The 25,446-nt window shown below is 36.5% G+C and overlaps 1 protein-coding gene and 1 pseudogene across 7 annotated transcripts in view; one reads left to right on the top strand and one right to left on the bottom strand.

Annotated features, from left to right (window-relative positions):
* Positions 1-25,446, bottom strand: part of STK31 (serine/threonine kinase 31) — a 133,782-nt gene that overhangs the window by 7,756 nt on the left and 100,580 nt on the right. For all 7 annotated transcript variants that reach the window (XM_055347332.2, XM_031013448.3, XM_055347331.2 and 4 more), the window contains one exon: positions 8,984-9,052. In XM_055347332.2, coding sequence (XP_055203307.1) covers positions 8,984-9,052 — 69 coding nt within the window. The remainder of the gene's footprint in view (positions 1-8,983; positions 9,053-25,446) is intronic.
* On the top strand, positions 12,568-13,038 carry LOC109027581 (translationally-controlled tumor protein-like; annotated as a pseudogene).

Genomic DNA, 25,446 nt, shown 5'->3' with positions numbered 1-25,446 from the left:
CAATGCCATCCCCATCGAGCTACCAATGAGTTTCTTCACAGAATTGGAAAAAACTACTTTAAAGTTCATATGGAACCAACAAAGAGCCCGCATTGCCAAGTCAATCCTAAGCCAAAAGAACAAAGCTGGAGGCATCATGCTACCTGACTTCAAACTATACTACAAGGCTACAGTAACCAAAATAGCATGGTACTGGTACCAAAACAGAGACATAGACCAATGGAACAGAACAGAGCCCTCAGAAATAATACCACACATCTACAACTACCTGATCTTTGACAAACCTGACAAAAACAAGCAATGGGGAAAGGATTCCCTATTTAATAAATGGTGCTGGGACCACTGGCTAGCCGTATGTAGAAAGCTGAAACTGGATCCCTTCCTTACACCTTATACAAAAATTAATTCAAGATGGATTAAAGACTTACATGTTAGACCTAAAACTATAAAAACCCTAGAAGAATAACTAGGCAATACCATTCAGGACATAGGCATGGGCAAGGACTTCATGTCTAAAACACCAAAAGCAATGGCAACAAAAGTCAAAATTGACAAATGGGATCTAATTAAACTAAAGAGCTAAAGAGCTTCTGCACAGCAAAAGAAACCACCATCAGAGTGAACAAGCAACCTACAAAATGGGAGAAAACGTTTGCAACCTACTCATCTGACAAAGGGCTAATATCCACAATCTACAATGAACTCAAACAAATTTACAAGAAAAAAACAAACAACCCCATTAAAAAGTGGACAAAGGATATGAACAGACACTTCTCAAAAGAAGACATTTATGCAGCCAAAAAACACATGAAAAAATGCTCATCATCACTGGTCATCAGAGAAATGCAAATCAAAACCACAATGAGATACCATCTCACACCAGTTAGAATGGCGATCATTAAAAAGTCAGGAAACAACAGGTGCTGGAGAGGATGTGGAGAAATAGGAACATTTTTACACTGTTGGTGGGACTGTAAACTAGTTCAACCATTGTGGAAGTCGGTGTGGTGATTCCTCAGGGATCTAGAACTAGAAATACCATTTCACCCAGCCATCCCATTACTGGGTATATACCCAAAGGATTATAAATCATGCTGCTATAAAGACACATGCACACATATGTTTATTGCGGCACTATTCACAATAGCAAAGACTTGGAACCAACCCAAATGTCCAACAATGATAGGCTGGATTAAGAAAATGTGGCACATATACACCATGGAATACTATGCAGCCATAAAAAAGGATGAGTTCATGTCCTTTGTAGGGACATGGATGAAGCTGGAAACCATCATTCTCAGCAAACTATCGCAAGGACAAAAAACCAAACACCACATATTCTCACTCATAGGTGGGAATTGAACAATGAGAACACATAGACACAGGAAGGGGAACATCACACACCGGGGACTGTTGTGGGGTGGGGGGGAGGGATGGCATTAGGAGATACACCTAATGCTAAATGACGAGTTAATGGGTGCAGCACACCAACATGGCACATGTATACATATGTAACAAACCTGCACGTTGTGCACATGTACCCTAAAACTTAAAGTATAATAATAATAAAAAAAGAAAAAAAAAGAAAAAGAACAAGTCAAACTGTCCCTCTTTGCAGACGACATAATCATCTATCTAGAAAAACCTAAAGACTCCACCAAAAAGCTTTTAGATCTGATTAATATAGTAAATCACAGGAGATAGAATCAACATGTAAAAATCAGTAGCATTTCTGTAAACCAATAATGAACTAGCTAAGAAAGACATCAAGAAAGTAATCCCATTTACAATAGCTACAAAATAAATATATTACCTAGGAAGAAATTTAAACAGAGAGGTGGAAGATATCTACAAAGAAAGCTACAAAACACTGACGAAAGAAACTGAAAAGGACACTAACAAATGGAAAAACACTCCATGCTCCTGGATCAGAAGATTAGTATTGTTAAAAAGCCCATACCACCCAAAGAAATCTACAGATTCAAAGCAATCCCTGTCAAAATAGCAATGTAATTTTTCACATAAATAGAAAAAAATCCTAAATTTCATGTAGAACTAAAAAAGAGCACAAATAGTCAAAACAATTATCAGCAAAAAGAACAAAGGTGGAGGCATCACACTGACTTCAAAATATCTTACAAGGCTATAGTAACCAACACAGCGTTTTATTAGTATAGAAATAGATATATGCACCTATAGAACAGAATTGAAACCCCAGAAATAAACAGCCAACCAATTTCTCACAAAGGCACCAAGAACATACACTGGGGAAAAGACACCCACTTCAATAAATGGTGCTGGGAAAACTGGATAGCCATATGCAAAAGAGTAAGAGTAGACCCTCACCTCTCACCATATATAAAAATCAATTCAAGATTGATTAAAGACTTAAATGTAAAACCCAAGACTATAAAAATACTAGAAGAAAACATAAGGGAAACACTTCATGACATTGGCCTAGGCAAAGATTTTTACGGCTAAGACCTCAAAAGCACAGGCAACAAAAACAAAAAGAGACAAATGGGACTATACTTAACTAAAATGCTTCTGCACAGCACAGGAAATAATCAACAGAGTGTAAGAGACAATTTGTTGAATTGAAGGAAAAATTTGCAAACTATTCATCCAACACAGGACTAATATCCAGAATATACAAGAAACTCGACAGGGAAAACAATTCCATTAAAAAGTGGGCAAAGGACATAAATAGACATTTCTCAAAAGAAGGCATACAAATGACCAATAAGTATATGAAAAATGCTCAACATCACTAATCATCAGAGAAATGCAAATGAAAACCACAATGAAGTATCATTTTACATCAGCTAGAATGCCACTATTTTAAAAAATGACAAAAAATAGCCAAATACTATTTTGAAAAATCTCCACAAAGATGTGGAGAACAGGAAACTGTTATACATTGTTAGTGGAAATGTAAATTAGTATAGCCACTATGGAAAATAGTACAAATATTTTCCAAAAAACTAAAAATGGAACTATCATACAATCCAGTAATCCCACTACTTGATAGTTATCAAAATAAAAAGGAAATCAGTATATGAAACCTGCATCCCCATGTTTATTGCAGCACTATTCACAACTACAAAGGTAAGGACTCAACCTAAGTGTCAAAATATTTGATATTTATCAAAATAAAAAGGAAATCAGTATATGAAACCTGCACTCCCATGTTTACTGCAGCACTATTCACAATTACAAAGGTAAAGACTCAAACCTAAGCGTCCATCAATGGACAAATGGATAAAGACAATGTGGAACACTATTAAAGAAATATAAAGAAAATGTGGAATACTATTCAACCATAAAAAAGGAATTAAATTCTGCCATTTTCAGCAACAAGGATGGAACAGTCATTCTGTAAAGTGAAATAAGCCAGGCACAGAAAGACAAATATCAAATGTTCTCACTCATATGTCGGAGCTATAAAAGTTGATCTCATAGAGGTAGAGTTGAATGACAGATACCAGAGACTAAGAGAATGTGGGTGAGGTGGAAGGGGGTGAAGAGAGTTGTTTAATGGGTACAAACAACCAGGTTGACAGAAGAAAGTACTAGTGATTGATAGCAGAGTAGGATGAATCCAGTTAACAATGTATTAAATATTTCAAAATAGCCAGAAGAGAGGACTTGATATGTTCCCAAAACATAGAAATAATAAATAAGATAATGGATACCCTAAATACCAACTGTCATTAACACATTCCATACAAGTTACAAAATATCACATATACCCCATAAATATGTACAAATATTATGTATCAATATGAAATAAATAAGTACAGTCAGCACTCCCTATCTGCAGTTTCCACATCTGCAACCAAACAGATCAAAAACACAGTATTCTCAGGACTCAACACCCACAGATACAAAGGGCTGATTTTTCATATGCATAGGTTCCACTGGGCCAACTGTAGGACCTGGGTATGCATAGATTTTATCTGTACCAATCCTCTGTGTATAAAGAGGGACGACTGTACTTTTCGGTGAAATGGAATGCCTCCAATACTGAAACAATGGAATTGAATTATGGGGAAAAAATGTAAAAGGAAAAAAATCATAGCTGAAATCTCTCAAAAACAAGTGAAATGCAAACAAATAAATTTTATTACTTCCTTCTCCCTCTTTTAACAAGGTACTGGTCAGAATTTGACACTATTAAAATGTCACACTGAAGCTTCTCTGTCTGGAAGGGTAAATTTCTTCATCTAGTCAACTATTTCTGGTTTTGGTTTTTAAGTGATCACTCTCTAGGATCACCTCTACTGCTGCTATCATTATCACCATCATTATGGGAGCTAGAATTTATTATATCCCTCCATTTCAAAGGACATTATTTGTATTAGAACATGTAAATGATCCTGTAATGTTGCTATTCCATTATTTCCACCTGCAGAGACACCTTGGTATACCTTTTATTTGCCTCTTATGATTACTCCAAGCAAAGCACATATCACACTGAATAAAAATAATCTGTTTACTTCTGGCCAGGCAGGCACTTTGGGAGGCCAAGGCAAGTGGATCATTGAGGCCAGGAGTTTAAGATCAGCCTGGCCAACATGGCAAAACTCTGTCTCTACCAAAAATACAAAAATTAGCTGGGCATGGTGGTGCATGCCAGTAATTCCAGCTACTCAAGCGGCTGAGGCAGGAGAATCGCTTGAACGTGGGAGGCAGAGGTTGCTGTGGCTGAGATCGTGCCCCTGCACTCTAGCCTTGGCAACCAAGCAAGACTGTCTCAAAAAAAAAAAAAAAAAAGGAAAGAAATCATCTGTTTACTGCTAGTGTCTGCATTACACTCTAAAATCCTTAAGATTTGAAATTTTAGTTTGTCACTTCATCTCCAGAAAGTAGCAAAAAACGGTATCTGAATATAGCAGACATTCAGTAAATATTTGATAAATGAATGAATGCCAATGTCTGTACTCTACAGAATGTGTTTTTAAGAACATTTAAAGATAGTTATCTTCCCTAGGTGCAAACAATTAAATATTACAAAATCCAAATGAGAAAAAATAACACATGCTCCTGAAAACCACAAAAGTAGATCAGGAACAAAAGTCTTATTAATGGTCTTCAACAAAAATGACTCTCATAACAAATGGGACAATTTTCCCTAAGTTGACTTAAAAAGTTTACATTAATCCAATAAAAATATAGTTTTTTTCCTTGAGACCAAACAAGTTAATTATAAAGATGTCTTAGAAGAATGACAACCAAGAATAGCCACGAAAGCTGATTTTAAAAATAGCAATGAGGGCCAGCAGTGGCTCACACCCGTAATCCCAGAACTTTGGGAGGCTGAGGCAGGTGGATCACTTGAGGTCAAGAGTTCGAGACCAGCCTGGCCAAAATGGCAAAACCCCATCTCTACTAAAAATACAAAAATTAGCCAGGCGTGGTAGCATGTGACTGTAGTACCAGCTACTCAGGAGGCTGAGGCACGAGAATCACTTGAACCTGGGAGGCAGAGGCTGCAGTGAGCTGAGATCGTGCCACTGCACTCCAACCTGGGACTTCGGACTTTATTTTGTTGTTGTTGTTGTTGTTGTTGTTGTTGTTTTAACAAAACAAAAAAGCAGTGAAGAAGGAACTAGCCCTATAAGTATTAAAAAGCTACTATAAAGTCTATTTTAGTTAAATGAGTGAGGCACTGGGATATGAATAAACAAAGCAATGGGATAGAAAAACTAAAAATATACCCCTGTACATATAAAATTTTCTGCCTGAACACACTGATCAATCTTACTGTGACAATCAAACACCAAATGATCCCCCTCATATGACACAATAATATAAAATATACTGCCTGTAAAAACTGAATGTAAATTTAATTAACCTCTGTGTCTACCACTTTTTTCAACTGGGGAAAAGAGAACTATGAAATAATACCATAAGGATGCAATCAGCCAACTCCAAAGTATGGAAAATGAAATCATTTTTTTCACACAATACATGGCATGGAGAAAAAGAGTTGTGGGGGAAATTTATAGCTCAACAGAGATTAAGAGATATATTAACCCAATACAGGTAGATCTTGTTGATATGCTAATTTCAAAAAAGAAACCATTTAAAAATATATTTAAGACAATTAGGGAAATTTAAATATAATATTACAATTTGTTAATTTTATAAGGTGTGATAACTGTGTAATATATGTTGTAAACTAAATCTAAAGCAAGCAGAAGGATAGAAATAATAAAGATTAGAAAGTAAGAAAACAGACAACAGAAAAACAATAGAGAAAAATTAATAAAACCAAAAGCTAGGTATTTAAACATATTTGGACTAACGAAGAAAAAAGAGAGAAGACTGAAACTGCTAGAATCTGAAATGAAAAAGGGGACACTACTGAACTTAGAGAAATAAAAATAATTATAAAGAAAATATGTACAACTGTATGCCAACAAGCTAGATAACTTAAATGGAATGGACCAACTTTTAGACACAAACTACCAAAATCAGCATTACTCTACTTAAGCAGAGGCTGAAGGCCATCTGTTGGGGATATTATTGGAGGGATTCTGAAGGATGAGAAGGGTGTATTAATTATCCTCTAATAATTCTCTCAACTACATGGTTCCATACATTTATATTCTTCTCCATTTGTGGTATGGTATCTGTAATGTGCTGACTACAGAGCCTTGACTTGTTTTGCAGCTATGTGTGAACACAAAATGTAGGTAAAGGTAATTCCATTCCCAGCACTAATAACTGACTCAGATCACAGAAGCAAATACTATACAAGCCAAGATTTTTATAATTTGAACTTGCTTATTACTCAATTTATAAATCTTGTTTACTTGTTCAAATTTCTAAATTATTAATCTCATTTTCAATGCCACAATCCTTGAATCCATGAGTAGCTACCCACATTAAATGGGGACTGTGTATTTACATTTACTTTCATTATACATATACCTAGCTGCATGCCTAGCAAGGCATGATTACTTGCAGATTACAGGCAGATTATTATTTTTTTTTTTTTTTGAGACAAAGTTTTGTTCTGTCGCCCAGGCTGGAGTGCAATGGCACAATCTCGGCTCACTGCAACCTCTGCCTCCCAGGTTCAAGTGATTCTCCTGCCTCAGATTCCCAAGTAGCTGGGACTACAGGCACCCGCCAGCACATCCAGCTAATTTTTTTGTATTTTTAGTACAGACAGGGTTTCACCATGTTGGGCAGGCTGGTCCTGAACTTCTGACCTCAGTTGATCTGCCCACCTCGGCCTCCCAAAGTGCTGGGATTACAGGCGTGAGCCACCATGCCCGGCCAGATTACATTTTAGAGTAAGCAGACTCCTAAGATTGCCCCAGGACCCCAACCTTCTGTTATTCATAACTTTACATAATTCTTTCCTCTTGGACCTAGAGAATTGCTTCAGAGAGAATACTATCAAAAACTATGGGATATCACTTATATGATTTTTCTATGAAAAACTGTGACTTCTGTCTTAGTGAACAGAGTCTACTGCCTTCTCTGCGTATACATTTCAATGAAACACGCTGCCATGATGGAAACAGGGCAAAGGATTGAGGGCAACCTCTGGCCAACAACTAGAGAACAACTGAGGTCCTCATTCTAATAAACTGAAAGAAACAGAATCCTATGAACAAACATGCGAGGTTAGAGGCATATTCATCTCCAATCGAGCTTTAAGATGACTGTAGCCCAGCCAACATCTTAAATGCAACCTTAAATTCACTGAAGCAGAAATCCCAAATAAGCTGTGTCCAGATTCCTGACTCACGAAACTGTAATATAAGTTTTAAGTTTAAACTAAATTTCAGGATAACTTGGTACAAGGTAATTTTTCTATCAAACCTGAAAGCAAGGGTTCTGGATGTGCACTTTTGGTGAAGTGGTAAACTCTAATACAGCATTTCTGGTATTTTTCTATCTAATAGCAATAAATTTTTATCATAGCCTTTTCAAAACTGTAAACCATAGTCAACCTTCTTTGTTATCCCCTTCCACAGAGATAATCAGGAAGTGTAACACAAAGTTTTACAATCTCACAAAAGTTGTCTGAAATGCTTTTTACTACTACCCAAGAAGTGTGGCAAAGCTCCTTAATATCATTTCTAAGGTATGTTTTTTTAAAATGATTTCGTGGGACATTAGAAGGTATTATACAATATTTGTGTTGTCAAATAAGGAACTACTGAGTTTAACAAAATTATATGTACTCTTTCATTGTAATCTTAACTCAAAATAGCTAACAACTTCCAGAGTCTGATCATTATACTCTTATAGACTCATTTACTGTCATATTTATCCTCTTTATATCTAGTCATACTGAATTCCCCCTTTCTTTGAAGAACTAAAAATCAGCTTCCCCCCAAGTACTTTTTTTAGGGGCTTCATTATTTTTAAACCTTTATGGGTACACTTATGAAGTACATGAGATATTTTAATACAAGCATATGATGTGTAATAATCAAATCAGGGTAAATGGAGTACCCCCAAAGTACTTGCTAATTACTCAACTTACAGATGTTAATTATTTACTTGTTCACATTTCTAAATTATTAATTTCATTCTCAATGCCACAATCCTTGTAATCCTAGCACATGGTTCAATTCCTGTCACAGAAATAGCTACTCAAAATATGCTGGCTGAATACATATGTGAATGACAAAGATATAGTTAGGTACTTACAAAAAACTAAGTTATAATAAAACATTATTTTACTATAATATGATCTTGAAACACATAGTAAACAATATTATTCCCTAATTGTTAGATTATTTATATAATCTGTGTGACAAACAACCCAGCAGAGTAACACTGGTGTATTAATTAAGTGGTGTTAAGTAGAGCACCTGAATTTTTTCCAATACTTCATTTATTGCAAATGTTAATTTGGATTCTTAGAAAAACTGGAGGACGACTTTCAGTCAGATATCTAAGTTTATATTACTGCATGTGTTTCAAACCAGTAAATGTAAAAAAGGTCACATACCAGATGAAACTGATCCATTTTCGGGATTCCATCTTTATTTATCTCAAACTCCTGATTTTGAACAGAAAGCTGTGAAAGAAAGTAAGAATGAATAAATGTCCAATGTATTAATACACCGATCTATAGAAGAGTCAACTCTGGAACTTCAGATCCTGGTGACTAGAAAAGAGCTTACTTAAAGAAAGCACATTAACTCTCTTACAGGGTAAAAGCACTTTCATTGTAATTACTTGTTCACAAGCAACCAAATGGTTCCTGGGGTTCCTAAAGTACCGATCAGAGGGGATGTACACACTATGAACACTTTAATATTTCCTCACCTTATAAGAAAATGTGTTAGAACTTGGTAGCCTATATCATGTTAGCCTCACCAATACTCAAAAATTAGGTACAAAGAAAATAAATTAGGCAAGTTTCTTTCTACCATAATATCTAAACTTTGTTCAAGAAATATAAGCTAAACTTAAAAAAAAAAAAACTTCAGAAATAAGGGGGATGCAAAAAATTAATTAAATTTAATTTAAAAACATGGAGAATTTTTTACATACACAAAGGTATTCTGAGTCCCACATATTCATCCCCTAGCCCTAACAACCATCAGCCAATGACCACTCTTACCCTATGAACAAACGCATATATATTACCTTTGAGGCAAATCCTATGTATTTCATAATTTCACCTATAAATATCTTAGTACATATCTCTAAGAGACAGTCTTTTATTTTTACACAATCATATCATTATAGGAAAAATACTTTTATACAAAATACCTAGCTTTCAAAATTTGAGTAATCTCATATCAAATTAGTTTACTTTTTTAGTTTATTTAAATTCAGATCCAAATAAGTTCCACCCATTGCAATTAAAAAATGAGCAAAAGGGCTTTTGGTCTCTTCCTGTTCCTCTCCATTAAGTACAATTATAAAACCTGAAAATACCATAAAATATAACCAAAGGAAAACACTGAAAGGTTTAAAAAAGGAAGAAAAACTAGTTGAAGACCCCAGGACTAGAGGAACAACATAGTAACAGGTTGTCTTATAACCCTCCCAACTGAAAAAAAAAAAAAAAAAAAGTGAGCCAGATCTGATGTTTCCCAACTCCTAAGCCTGCAACAGAAAGCAGCCCAGGTAGATTCATTCTTCTCTTTAATTTAATAGAATTGCCATCAACACCACCAGGTGAGGCCAGAAGAAACAGCAAGAAGGTTCAACTGGAAACCTCCCTGTCGATAAGCAGCCAGGGGAAGCATTCACCATCCTCAGCAGCAGCACCACCTGAGACACCAATGAGGCCACAGGCACCAACAAAGGAAAACCACACCACAAGCAGCTGGTCCAGTAAATACACTCTGACACCCATAAGTAGGGGGATCCCACCATAACAAGGGATGGAGGTATTCTGCATCTGTCATAGGAAAGGAGAGATCCTGCCACAACTAGCACCCAGCTCAAGAAGCTTCATCCCATAGACCAGGGTCAACATTCCCATACTTAGAAGCACCAGGCAGTTCAGCCTTGAAAAGTTCCTTTCATTCCCTCAAACACCATCAGCAGGGACCACTGGAGGCCCAGAAGCACACGACAACTCAAGCAGATCAAAATATAACTGAAAAGTTTCTGAAAATTAGATTGTCGTTAAAACCACAGTTCAAAAAGTAGTCCAGGACCTCTGTTTAAACCTAAACAAGGTGACTGCCTGCTAAAATAAAATTTTCAGTAGGACCCAGAATCTATTAAAATAGTATCCAAAATGTCGAAGATAAAATTAAAAATCACTTGTCATACAAAGTACCAGGAAAACCACAACTTCAACGAGAAACTGCAATCAACACCACAATGAATCACATAATTATCTGACAAGAACTTTCAAGCAATGGTCATAAAATGCTTCAACAAACAATTATAATTTCTCTAAGGTAAATAAAAAGAAATTTCAGCAAAGAAAAAAGTTATTAAAAAGAATCACATGAAAGTTATGGAACTACAAAGTACAATAACCAAAATCTTAAAACTGGATGGGATAAATTGAAATGACAGAGATGACAGAAGACAAAATCAGTGAACTTCAGAACAGATCAATACAATTTGCTCAGCCTGATCAGAGAGAAAACAGACAAAAAAAAAGAACAGAGAGCCTCAAGGACCTGTGAGACAATAACAAAAGATCCAACTTTCAGAGTCTCAGAAGAAAAGGAAAAAGATAATAGGGCTAAAGGAGTATTTTAAAATAGTGACTACAGATGAGTGAGTAAAGAAACGGTGGTGTGTATGTATGTGTGTGAGTACACATATACACATACATACATATGTACACACACATGCATACAACAGAATATTCAGCAATAAAAAAGAATAAAATCATATCTTTTGCAGCAACATGGATGGAATCAGAAGCCATTATCTTAAGTGAAACAACTCAAAATCAGAAAGCCCAATACTGCATTTTCTCACTTATAAGTAGGAGCTAAATAAAATGTGCATATGGATACAGAATGTCGAATAAAAGTCACTGAAGATTCGAAAAGGTGGGAGGGTGGGAAAGGGGTGGGGTATGAGAAATTACTTAATGAGTACAATGTACACTGTTCAAAATTACACCAAAAGCCCAGACTTCACCATTAAACAATATACCTGTGTAACAAAACTGCACTTGTTCTCCCTAAATCTAGAGAAATTTAATAAAAAAAAGTTTAAGAAAATAATGGTTGAAAAGTTCCCAAATTTTGAAGAAGATTAAAGAAGATGTGCAGACCCCAAACAGAAAAAAGTCTTAAAAAAAAAAAAAAGAAAAGAATGAAAAAAGATGTTTGGGAAAACTAAAGACAAAAAATCTTGAAAGCAACCAGAGAGAAATAAAACACTACCTATAAGAAATACTACCTTGTATGATAAACGTTTATCATATGAAATTATGGAAACCAAAGGAAGTAGCACATTTTTCAACTTTTAAAAGAAAATAACTCTCAACCACCACAAATTTTATGTCCAGTAAAACTACCCATCAGTAATGAAAGTGAAATCAAGATGTTCTCAAATAAGGAAAACGAAAGGAATTTGTCACTAGACACAATCTTAAAGAGTGGCTAAAGGAAGTACTTCAAACAAAAAGAAAATAATTTTTTAAAGGAGTCTTGGAGCATCAGGAAGGAAGAAATAACAATGGAAAAAAACAGAAATATGACTAATACCACAGACTATCCTTCTCATCATGAGTTTTCTAATCATATATGATGATTCGAACCAAAATTACACCACCATCTGATACTAAAGACAATGATATTTAAAAGTGGGGAGAATAAAGGAACCTCAAAGGAAGTGAGGTTTCTATACTTCACTCAAAATGGTGAAATGCTGACATCACTAGAATGTAATAAGCCACATATGTATATTGTAATACCCAAACCAACCACTAGGAAAACTGTAAGAGGCAATACACTCAAAAACACAATATACTTTTCTGGATGCTTCCTATTCCCTGGAGTGCCTTTCCAACTGCACCATACTTGCTCCAAGCTCCAGGCTTCTGCTATAAGCGAGCACTGCTATCATCTACCTCCAGCCACCATCATGATTATCTCTGACAATTACAAGATCTGAGACACTGCAAACAGGCTGTGCCTGGAGGGGGAGAGGAAGATGGTCAGTAAGACATAGGGTAATATTGATGACTTGCTCATTGGTGGAAATGCCTCTACTGAAGGACCCAAGGGTGAAGGTACTGAAAGCACAGTAATCACTGGTATTGATATTGTCATGAACCATCACTTGCAGCAAGCTGGCTTCATAAAAGAAGCCTACAAGATGTATATGAAAGATTACATTAAATCAATCAAAGGCAAACTTGAAGAATGAAGACCAGAAAGAGTAAAACCTTTTATGGCAGAAGCTGCAGAACAAATCAAGCACATACTTGCTAATTTCAAAAACTACCAGTCCTTTACTGGTGAAAACATCAATCTAGATGGCACGGTTGCTCTGCTAAACTACTGTAAGGATGATGTGACCCTATATGTGATTTTCTTTATGGATGATTTAGAAATGGAAAAAAATTAACGAATCTGGCAATTACTTTGGATCTATCACCTGTCATCATAAATGGCAGGTGCTTATCATCTACACAACACCCGGCCTTTAGACAAATGGGAATAATGTCATCTTGAGTTTTTCATTTATTTTGACCATATTTATCTGGAGTACAGGTGTTGTTTAAAAAAAATAAGACATCATGTAGACGTGTGTGTGTGTGTATATATATATATATACACACACATATATACATATATACATATATTTTATATATATTTATATATAATATATATTATACATATTTATATATAATATATATTTATACATATATAAATATATAATTATACATATTTATATATAAATATATATAAATAAATTATATATATTTATTAAATAAATTAAATATATTATATATAAATAAATTATATCTATTTATATATAATATATATTATATCTATTATATATATTTTATATATCTATTTTATATATATCTATTTTATATATATTATATCTATTTTATGTATATTATATATTTTATATCTATTATATATTTTATATCTATATATTCTATATATATATATAAAAAGATGGACTCTTAAAAGTTTTTCAAGTAATGCACAGGAAGGGAAAAAAAAAAGAAACAAGAAACAAACAAAACCAGTAATACAATGGTAGATTTAAGCCCTAAAATATCAATAATTACCCTAAATGTAAATGGTCTAAAAACCCCAATTAAAAGACAGAGATTAGCAAGAGTAAATAAAAAACAAGGCAACCATATGTTATTTACAAGAAACTTACTCCAAATTCAACAATGTAGGTACCTTTGGAGTAAACGGATGGCAGAAGATATACCATGCAAACGTTAATGTTGAAACACAAGAATGGCTGTATTAGTATCAGACAAAGTAGACATTAGAGCAAAGAAAATTACTACAGAAAAAGAAGGATATTACATAATGATAAAAGTATCAATCTACTAAGAGGACATAACAATCCTAAATATGTACATATTATACAAGATGACCTTAAACCACAAGATAGAGTTGAAAGGAGAAATCTACAATTGTACAAGTCTACAATTATAGCCAGGGACTTCAACTCTCAATAACTGACAAAACAACAGTCGTGTTGTTTAACAGCAGGAATACATAACAGGAATATATTCTCAGAAATGCATCATGAGGCAATTTCATCCTTGTGTGAACATCATAACAAATGTACTTACACAAACCTAGATGATATATCCTACCACACACCTAGGCTATACAGTGTAGCCTATTGCTCCAAGGTTACAACCCCTTATTGTATGTTACAGTACTGAATTACTTGCACTGGGGAAGGAGCACTTTAATTCTCTGAAATAGGATGCAAAGATAGAAGACTGGGTAAACAGATAATGTAGTCCCTTGAACAATGTAGATTTGAACTGTGTTGGGCCACTAACATACAGATTTTTTTCAACCAAACATGGATGGAAAAATACACTATTAATAAGACATAAAGCCTGCATATATAAAAGGTCCACTTTTCGTATTAGCAGGTTCCACAAAACTCACAGTGGGACTTTGCACAGATTTTGGCATATGTGGGGGTCCTGAAACCAATTCCCTGTGTATACTGAGGGATGACTGTAATTTGTAAGTGCTCAAATTTGATGAAAAGCACATAACATGATCTCAAGTTTTTCAGTAAAATAAGAAGTAAGATCATCTGAGAAGAATGAGGATAGGATTTAAGTGGAGAATTGATGAAAAGGTTTAAAATAATTGTTGAGGGGAATGTGAGAATGAGGTGGCTGTGAGGAGGTCAAAGAACCAAAAGAAAGCACCAAGGGCTCAATTAAAGTAATGCAGTGCAACAGCATCCAGCTCCCAAGGTACAAGAGCATGCAAGGGGTTCCAGCCAAAATGGAGTAGTCACATTTCACATCAATCTTTCCTCTTAAAAAAAACAAACAACTCTAGATATACTACAACACAGGAAGACCCTAAAAGGTGGAAAGAAGAAGGTAAAGTAGCTAGGACCTTGCCACTTGAGGAACAATATAATGGTGAGTTCCCTGGGCTTTCTTTTTGCCCCCCTATATCTCTGATGGGGTCCTTGAGAAGTCTGCCACCCAGAAATGCCAACAGACACAGGCACACACGCACGCACACACACACACACACACACACACACACACACAAAAGCTCCAAGAAAAGCCTGCTTCCTGTACCCACAGGACTGGGAATAGGGTGGCCTAGCAGAACAGAAAACTGTAACAGGTAATATACCCTATTCCAGTCACACACCAAACGAAAAACTGCCCCCTATCCCATCCGTAGTATTAGTAGTGCTGAGTGAGGAGCTGGACTTTCAGCCCTACCCAGCAGCAACAAGTCATGGGAAGTCATCCCTTTGCTTCCTCCACTAGCATGGTATCCATGAAGCCAAACAGGGAACTGAACGTCTACTTCCACCCATCAACAGAGGCAGAAGACAGCAGTAAGAAACAGCATTAGCTGTCACTCTACAGTCTGGGGTACTGTCAGTGGGACTCAGAACAGGGCTTACTTCCACTCCCACCCAGCAGCAAAAAAAGTGAAACAAAGTAGTGTGAAGTAGTACGAGTCAGCATTCAGTTTTTCATTGCCCGCTCCCCACGGTGTTGGCAGGACCCACTGGGGAGTAAAACTTCCACTCTCACCAGGTAGCAACAAGGCGCAAGAAGGTGGAATAAGGTGGTGGTGAAACAGTTATAGCTAACACTTTGCTCCTCCTGGTCTCCCGGTGTCAAAAGAACTCAATAAAGTGCTGAATTTACACTCCCATCTGTCAGCAGCAAGGAGAAGTAAGGCAGTACAACTGGGCATTCCACTTTTGCTGGGGTGATGTCAGCAGAGCCCAGTGGGGAGCTACATCTCTAACCCCATCTGGAACTGCATACTATACCTAAACAGGGTGGCTGCCTACAAAAAATATATATATATATTAAAAAGGATTCATAGTCTCACAACATAATAACCCAAATGTTTAGGGTACAATAAAAAATCACTTTATATCAAGAACCAGAATAATCTCAACTTGACTGAGAAAAAGACAACCACCGGACACCAAATAAAACAGATGTTGTGATTATCTGAGAAGGATTTTAAAACGGCCATCATAAAAATGCTGCATAGAGCAATTACAAACACACTTAAATTTTTAAAATAGAAAGCAAAGAAACAGAAGACAGAAGATATAAAAAAGAATCAATTGGAAATTTTATAACAGAAAAACAGTAATCAAAAATGTTAAAACTCATTAGGTGGACTGAATGATAGAATAAATATGACAGGAAAGCACTAATGAATCTGAAGATGAAAAAATAGAAAATAACCCATTTGAACAACCATCATTACAAAAAAAAAAAACACCCTGATAAACAGAGCCCCAAGAACCTGTGAGACAATAACAAAACACAGAGAATCTGTATCATCAGAATCCTAGAAAAAGAGGAGAAAGGGCGAGGGGCTAAAATGCATTTGAGTAAATAATTGCTGAACTTCCCACATTTCTTGAAAAACATAAGCCCACAGGCTGAAGAAGCTGAGAAAACCTCAAACAGAATAAACTTAAAGAAACACATGCCACTACATACCATAATAAACTTAAAACTAAAGAAAACAAAAATCTTGAAACTGGTTAGAGAGAAATGTAATATTACCTATAAAGGAAATGATTCAAATGACAGTGAATTTCTCATCAGAAACCATGGACACCTAAAGAAAGTAGCACAATCTTTTCCAAATGCTAAAAGAAAAAGAACTACCAATCCAGAATTCTATTCCCAGTGAAAATATTCTTCAGAAATAAAGGTGACATCAAGATGCTCTCAGATAAAGGAAACTAAAAATTTGTCACCTGTAGACTTACCTTGAAAGAATGGCCAAAAGAAGTTATTAGGATAAAAATGATAAAAGGAGAAATGCTGAAACATTAGAAATTTTAAAAAGAATAAGAATAAAAATATGGGTAAATAGACTATCTTAAAAAACAAAAACAAAAACCTTGAAAGGTGAACCTCCTCCAAGTTCTCTGCATTTGGATCCGATAAGACAGGAATGACCAGTCTAAGGTTCCTGATTGGCTCTCAAAGCAGTTTCAGAAATATTAATACACGAAATTCCTGTACAGGGAAGGGTACTAAAGAGATTAGTGAGTCCGTCCATCCTGTATCTCTCTCTTTTTTTTTTTTTTTCTGAGACGGAGTCTTGCTCTGTCACCCAGGCTGGAGTGCAGTGGCGCGATCTCTGCTCACTGCAAGCTCCGCCTCCCGGGTTCACGCCATTCTCCTGCCTCAGCCTCCCCAGTAGCTGGGACTACAGGTGCCAGCCAACACGCCCGGCTAATTTTTTGTACTTCTAGTAGAGACGGGGTTTCACCATGTTAACCAGGATGGTCTCTATCTCCTGACCTCGTGATCCACCCGCCTCGGCCTCCCAAAGTGCTGGGATTACAGGCGTGAGCCACCGCGCCCGGCCCAACCTGTATCTCTTAATCCTCCTACATTCAATTCTACAATAATGAGTTCTATTCCCTAGTCTGCTTGATTATGATGTTAGAATCATAAAACCTCTAGATTTTAAGGGGCTGCTACCCATGTTCCTTTCCCTCCATTTACCTTAGTTAGCATATTCCTGAGAGGCACTGCTAAGGTTCAGAGAAGGTGGGGGAGCTTATCACAAGTCACATGAGCTGGTCCTCAAGAAAGGACAGCATATGGAACATTACTTTCCCATTGTCTCTTATTTTTGGATTACACATGAAAACCAGGCATCACGTGTGAAAAGTGTACCTGTATTCCAAACAAAAGTATTAAATACATCCACACAAGACTTTGTAAGCAGAGAACTTCTTAAAAAACAGCACATAGGAGACAAGCCTAAAGATGCCTAAAAGGGGAATAATATGATACAAGGGACTTCATAGTGGTCAATGTCATGACATTTACTGGTAAGTTATTTCCCCGCCCTGGGTTCCCTTCATCAGTTGTTCATCATTGGCTTCAGTGAAGACTGCCTTCCAGGCTTAATAATATGTCATGTGAAGGCAGAAGGTGGTCTTGCATGGAGCCTCGAGACACTAAAATTCTGAAATGGGACATCACTCAGGTACTTCCTCTCTGACACACAAAATTCTCATATCTATACTTCGGATAATAACGTACTCCCTCACATGCTTGTTAGGAGGGTGTAATGAGATAAAACTTTCTAAAGCAGTTAGTTCCAAACATGTTCTATGTGCTCTCACCAAGGGAGGATGTTACCACCATGTTATAAATAGAAATAATAATGTCCTTAAATTAACAAATATGGGCTGGGCACAGTGGCTCATGCCTGTAGTCCCAGCACGGTGGCAGACAAAGGTGGTCAAATTGCTTGAGCCCAGGAGTTTGAGACCAAGCTGGGCAACATGGTGAAACCCCATCTTTACAAAAAAAATTCAAAAATGAGTCAGGAGTGGTGATACAACCTGTAGTCCCAGCTACTCAGGGGGCTAAGGCAGGAGGATCACTTGAGCCCAAGAGATTGAGGCTGCAATGAGCTGTATAGTGCCACTGCACTCCAGCCCAGGTGACAGAGCAAAACCCCATCTCCAAAAAATAAAAAAATAAAAAATAAAAACAAATATGTTTGGTCACATTCTGTTAAAGAAATAAAATGTAATGCCTTTATAAAAGTTATTGACGCATAGAAATAAAACTTTTTAAAAAGGAGAAATGGGGCTGGGTATGGTGGCTCACGCCTGTAATCCTAACACTCTGGGAGGCCGAGGCAGGTGGACTGACTGAGCTCAGGAGTTCGAGACCAGGCTGAGCAAGATGGTGAAACCCCATCTCTACTAAAACACAAAAAATTAGCCAGGCATGGCAGCGTGCGCCTGTAATCCCAGCTACTCAGGAGGCTGAGACAGGAGAATCGCTTGAACCTAGGAGGCAGAGGTTGCAGTGAGCCGAGATCACACCACTGCACTCTAGCCTGGGCGACAGAGCAAGACTCCATCTCAAAAAAAAAAAAAAAAAGAGAGAGAGAAATGAGAAAGAATTTTTTACTCACAAATGGCAGGCCATAGCTTATCTAAAATTGAGTTTTTTCCAAAAAGACTAAACAGAAGAACAGGAGTAAATGGGAATATAAGGCATAGTCTGGGAATTATATGATAGGGTCCAAGGCTGAGTAAATAAAGAAAAAAGCTAGAAGGTTGCTGATAAACTGGAAGAAAAGAGAGACAGTAAATAAACACACTGGAGATTTAAGATTAGCAGACACAGTAAATGAGAGGACAGGAAATCCTGTTAGGAGAAAAATATAATGGATTGAGTTCTATTACTTTTGAAAAATAACAATTGTAGAGATTCACAAAATCCTGGTTTGGGGAAGTGACTGAAATTACATAAAGGTTGGGGTCTCACGTTATTAAGAAGGTCCAGAAATGCAAAGTTAGGTACACTGGGTGATCAGTATGACCACTAACATCTCCTAGAAATATATTAAGAGTCGGAATAAAATCTTCATGCAAGGTTTTAAAGAATAAAATGATGTACATGGGGCCATAAATGAGAGGTAAGTAAATGAACTCAGGAAAAAAACATGGAACTATTTTCTAAAGCCTAATACTTCAGCATATAACTGTGGCTAAAATTTAAACATTCATTCAACTAATATTTGAGTGCCCACTTTGCACCAGGCACAGTTCTAGGCATTTGAGGATATAGTGGCAAACAAGATAGATAAGCTACTCCCAAAAAGCTTCCACTCGAGTGGTAGAAGCAGACAATAATAAAGATAAATAAGTGTATAATATGGTAACAGAAAAATAAAGCAGGAAAAAATGCATTTTAAGGAAAGCAACACTGAAAATGTGTCTCTGAATAAATAAAAGGGGGACAGACGTGGTAGCTCATGCCTGTAATCCCAGCACTTTGGGAGGTCGAGGTGGGAAGATCGCTTGAGCTCAGGAGTTTGAGACCAGCCTGAGCAATATAGTGAGACCCCATCTCTTAAAAATAAATAAATAAATAAAAATAAACAAAGAAAGGGGGCCATTCACTTCTTTATATTCAACTTCTTCACAGCAGTACTCCTCAACACACACAAAAACACAATTCTTTTTCAATGTAACATCAGACAGAACTGTTATACTTTTTAAAAACTGGCTTCTAGAAAACACCTTTAAGATTTCCATAATAACCTAAAAATATAGTGAAGAACCTTAATACAGATGGTGTCATGATAAAACTATATTCCATGTATTTCAGTTAAAAGATATAGAAAACCAAATACTGTATGTTCTCACTAAATGTTGAGAACTCATGAACACAAAGAAGGGAACAATAGACACGGGGCCTACTTAAGGGCACAGGGTAGGAGGAGGGAGAGGGGCAGAAAAAATAACTATTGGGTACTAGGCTTAGTATCTGGGTGACAAAATAATCTGTACAACAAGCCCCTGTGGCACGAGTTTATCTATATAACAAACCTGCATATGTACCCCCAAACCTAATTTAAACGTTTAAAAAAAGTTATTACTGAAGGTAATAACCCACAACACTTGAATTGTCCATTGTTTTGAATTTTCTGTAGGCAGTCTTCAGGACACTTCATTTAATCTGGATCTCATAAGAAAAATGATCTAAAACCACAGTATCTTTGATATGCCCAAAATATCTAGTTACTATTCTAGAGCTTTGCTATCAAACTATTACTCTTTTATTATTGCTATTTCTAAAATTTTTTTAAAGACAAAGTGACAGTAATCCCTTCATGGCCTTGTAAATAAAATCTTTTGATAATGCTTCCAGTTTAACTCTGAATATTACCTTTTTAAGCACAGCCCTTGGATCTTGACTTTTTGCCGTTTTATATATTTTACACTATGTGCTTTCATAATAAATTGCCCAATTCTTTGAGGAGGAAGGTCAAAGTATACACAGCCTTTCGTACCAAACTAACTTTACTATCAAAAAAAATACTGTTGTAAAAAAGAACTTGACCAACTAGAAAACAAAAATTTTTAAAAAACACAATAGCTTCCAAACATGAAATTCTTAGGTATGAATCTAACAACACATGTATAGAATCTGTAAGCCCAAAACAACAAAACGTTGATAAAAGAAACCAGAGAAAATTTAAATAAATGGAGTTCACAAATTAAAGGCTCAATGTAGTAAAGATGTCGATTCTCCCCATATTGATCTACAGATTTAATGCATTTCCAGTCAAAATCACAGCAGGGCTTTTGTGCACACAGAGAAGCTGTTTGTAAAATATACATGGAAAAGCAGCCAGGTGCAGTGGCTCACTCCTGTAATCCCAGCACTTTGGGAGGCCAAGGCAGGTGGATCACTTGAGGTCAGGAGTTCAAGACCAGCCTGGTCAACATGGTGAAACCTCACCTCTACTAAAAATACAAAAATTAGCCGAGTGTGGTGGTGGGTGCCTATAATCCCAGCTCCTTGGGAGGCTGAGGCACAAGAATCGTTTGAACCCGGGAGGCAGAGGTTGCAGTGAGCCAAGATTGTGCCAGTACACTCCAGCCTGGGTGACAAGAGTGAGACTGCATCTTAAAGACAAACTGCCCCATAAAGCTTCTTGGCGCTCCCCTCAAACGTCTCCGTGCTGCCCACCCTTCCCCCAAGCCTCTTTACATTTCTAAGCCCTTATCTAGGCACCACAGTGAAGCCAGCAGACTTCACTTATCAGACCTTGCTGTGATAAACAAACCCCAATTACGAACCACCTGGACCGCACAGGGGGAGGTCGTTGGAAGCATAAACAAACTTTACCTACACCTTCCTGTAAGTTCTGCTACCACAAATGTCACAAGGTGATATGTGACAAAATTAACCAGCAAACAACCCTGGAATGCGGCCACACCAAAGAACTCCCTCAAACTCCCTTCTCCAACATAAACCCCTCATTTTGTAAACTCAGGGCTGCCTCCTCTGAGTGAGGTGAAGCAGCCCCTCAGGTTCAATAAACTTACGCGCCTGACTTTAGGTCTATTTTTCCTTTCTCTCGGCTGACCTTACACGTCTCAATAAAATAAAATAAGGTAAGATGTAAGATATAAAATAAAATATATACAAAAAAGAAAAGATAGCTGAATAGCTAAAATCTGAAAAAGAATCATACTACCCAATTTTAAGACATACTATAAAGATACAGTAACCAAGACAGTATGATGTTGGTAAACGGATAGACACACAGATCAACAGCAGAAAGAGTCCACAAACAGACTCACACAAAAATGGCCGATTTATTTCTGACAAAGATACAAAGACAATTCAACAGAGAATAACACTCTTTTTAAAAAATGGTGTTGTAAAATTGGACATCCATACGCAAAAACATGAACCCTGACATAAACCTCCCACCTTACACAAAAATTACATCCAAAGAGATCTCAGCTCTAAATGTAAACCATACAACTATAGAGCTTTTAGAAGAAAATATAAGAAAAAATATTCAAGTCTTTGGGTTATGCAAAGAGTTCTTATACACAACACTAAAAGCATGATACATAAAAGGAAAACAATAATAAATTAAACTTCAAAATTATAACCCTTTTCTCTGCAAAAGACACTGAAAAGAAAATAAAAAGAAAAGCTACAGGCCAGAAAAAATCATTGCAAATGACATCCGATAAAGGACTTGTATCTAGAATATATTTATGAATGCCCAAAACTCTACAGCAATGAAACAAAAATCCAATTAAAAAACAGGCAAAAGACAGACACTTCACCAAAGAAAATACACAAAGCCAATAATAAACAAACTAAAAGATGCTCAACATAATTATCTATTAGAGAAATTAAAACCACAATGAAACACTACCACACACCTATGAGAAAGGCTAAAATAGAAGATAATAATAATAATACGAGGTGCCGACAATGATGCTGAACTGAAACTTTCATATATTGCAGGTGAAAATCAAAAACAGTACAGCCACTCTGGAAAACAGTTTGGCAGATCCTTAAAGAATAATACATACAATTACAATCTGACCCAGAAATTTCACTCCTGGGTAATTACCACAGAGAAACAAAAACTTACGTTCACATAAAAACCTATACACACATGTTCACAGTAGCTTTATCTGCAATAGTCAAACACTGGAAACAATGCAAATGTTCTGCAACAGGTGAACAAACAAACAAATTTGGTATGTACATACAACAGAGCACTATTCAGAAACAAAAAAGGGAAAAACTACATTAGACAACTTGAATGAATCACAAAAGATGATTCACATGCTGAATGAAAGAAGCTAGACTCACAAAATTATATACTGTATGATACCACTAATATGATATTATTTTTATTTTATATTTTTTTATATTTTTTCTTTTTTTTATATACTTTAAGTTCTGGGATACACGTGAAGAACGTGCAGGCTTGCTACATAGGTATACACGTGCCATGGTGGTTTGCTGAACCCATCAAACCATAATCTACATTAGGTATTTCTCCTAATGCTATCCCTCCCCTAGACCCCCACTCCCCAACAGGCCCCAGTGTGTGATGTTCCCCTCCCTGTGTCCATATGTTCTCATTGTTCAACTTATGAGTGAGAACATGTTCACTTATGAGTGAGAACATGTGGTATTTGGTTTTCTGTTCCTGTGTTAGTTTGCTGAGAATGATGGCTTCCACCTTCACCCATGTCCCTGCAAAGCATATGAACTCATCATTTTTTAAGGCTGCACAGTATTGCATGGTGTATATGTGCCACATTTTCTTTATCCAGCCTATCACTGATGGGCATTTGAGCTGGTTCCAAGTCTTCGCTATTGTGAACAGTGCTGCAATAAACTTAAGTGTGCATGTCTTTATAGTACAATGATTTATAATCCTTTGGGTATATACCCAGTAATGCGATTGCTGGGTCAAATGGTATTTCTGGTTCTAGATGCCTGAGGAATCGCCACACTATTTTCCATAATGGCCGAACTAATTTACACTCCCACCAACAATGTAAAGCTTTCCTATTTCTCCACATCCTCTCCAGCATCTATTGTTTCCTGACTTTTCAAAGATTGCCACTCTAAGTGGCATGAGATGGTATCTCATCGTGGTTTTGATTTACATTTCTCTAATGACCAGTGATGATGAGCTTTTTTTCATATGCTTGTTGGCCACATAAATGTCTTCTTTTGAGAAGTGTCGGTTTATATCCTTTGCCCACTTTTTGATGGGGTTGTTTTCTTTTTGTAAATGTGTTTCAGTTCTTTGTAGATTATGGATACTAGACCTTTGTCAGATGGGTAGATTGCAAAAATTTTCTCCCATTCTGTAGGTTACCTGTTCACTCTGATGATAGTTTATTTTGCTGTGCAGAAGCTCTTTAGTTTAATTAGATCCCATTTGTCAATTTTGGCATTTGTTGCCAGTGCTTTTGGTGTTTTAGTCATGAAGTCTTTGCCCATGCCTATGTCCTAAATGGTATTACCTAGGTTTTCTTCTAGGGTTTTTATGGTTTTAGGTCTTAAGTCTTTAACGCATCTTGAGTTAACTTTTGTATAAGGTGTAAGGAAGGGGTCCAGTTTCAGTTTTCTGCATATGGCTAGCCAGTTTTCCCAACACCATTTATTAAATAGGGAATCCTTTCCCCATTGCTTGCTTCTGTCAGGTTTGTCAAAGATCAGATGGTTGTAGATACTTCTGAGGCATTACTTCTGTGGCCTCCGTTTTGTTCCATTGGTCTATATATCTATTATGGTACCGGTACCATGCTATTTTGGTTACTGTAGCCTTGTACTATAGTTTGAAGTCAGGTAGCATGATGCCTCCAGCTTTGTTCTTTTTGCTTAGGATTGCCTTGGCTATACGGGCTTTTTGGTTCCACATGAAATTTAAAGTAGTTTTTTCTAATTCTGTGAAGAAAGTTAATGGTGGCTTGATGGGGATAGCACTGAATCTACATATTACTTTGAGTAGTATGGCCATTTTCATGATACTGATTCTCCCTATCCATGAGCATAGAATTTGTTTTCCATTTTTTTGTGTCCTCTCATTTCCTTGAGCAGTGGTTTGTAGTTCTTCTTGAAGAGGTCCTTCACATCCCTTGCTAGCTGTATTCCTAGGTATCTTACTCTCTTTGTAGCAATTGTGAATGGGAGTTCACTCATGATTTGGCTCTTTGTCTATTACTGGTGTATAAGAATGTTTGTGAGTTTTGCACACTGATTTTGTATCCTGAGACTTTGCTGAAGTTGCTTATCAGCTTAAGAAGATTTTGGGCTGAAATGATGGGATTTTCTAAATATACAATCATGTCATCTGCACACAGAGAGACTTTGACTGCCTCTCTTCCTATCTGAATACCCTTTATTTCTTTCTCTTGCCTGATTGCCCTGACCAGAACTTGCAATAGTATGTGAAATAGGAGTGGTGAGAGAGGGCA

Source organism: Gorilla gorilla, chromosome 6 (genome assembly GCF_029281585.2).
Source record: "Gorilla gorilla gorilla isolate KB3781 chromosome 6, NHGRI_mGorGor1-v2.1_pri, whole genome shotgun sequence".
In the NCBI taxonomy this organism is placed as follows: domain Eukaryota; kingdom Metazoa; phylum Chordata; class Mammalia; order Primates; family Hominidae; genus Gorilla; species Gorilla gorilla.
This window is presented reverse-complemented; position numbering and strand designations above follow the sequence as displayed.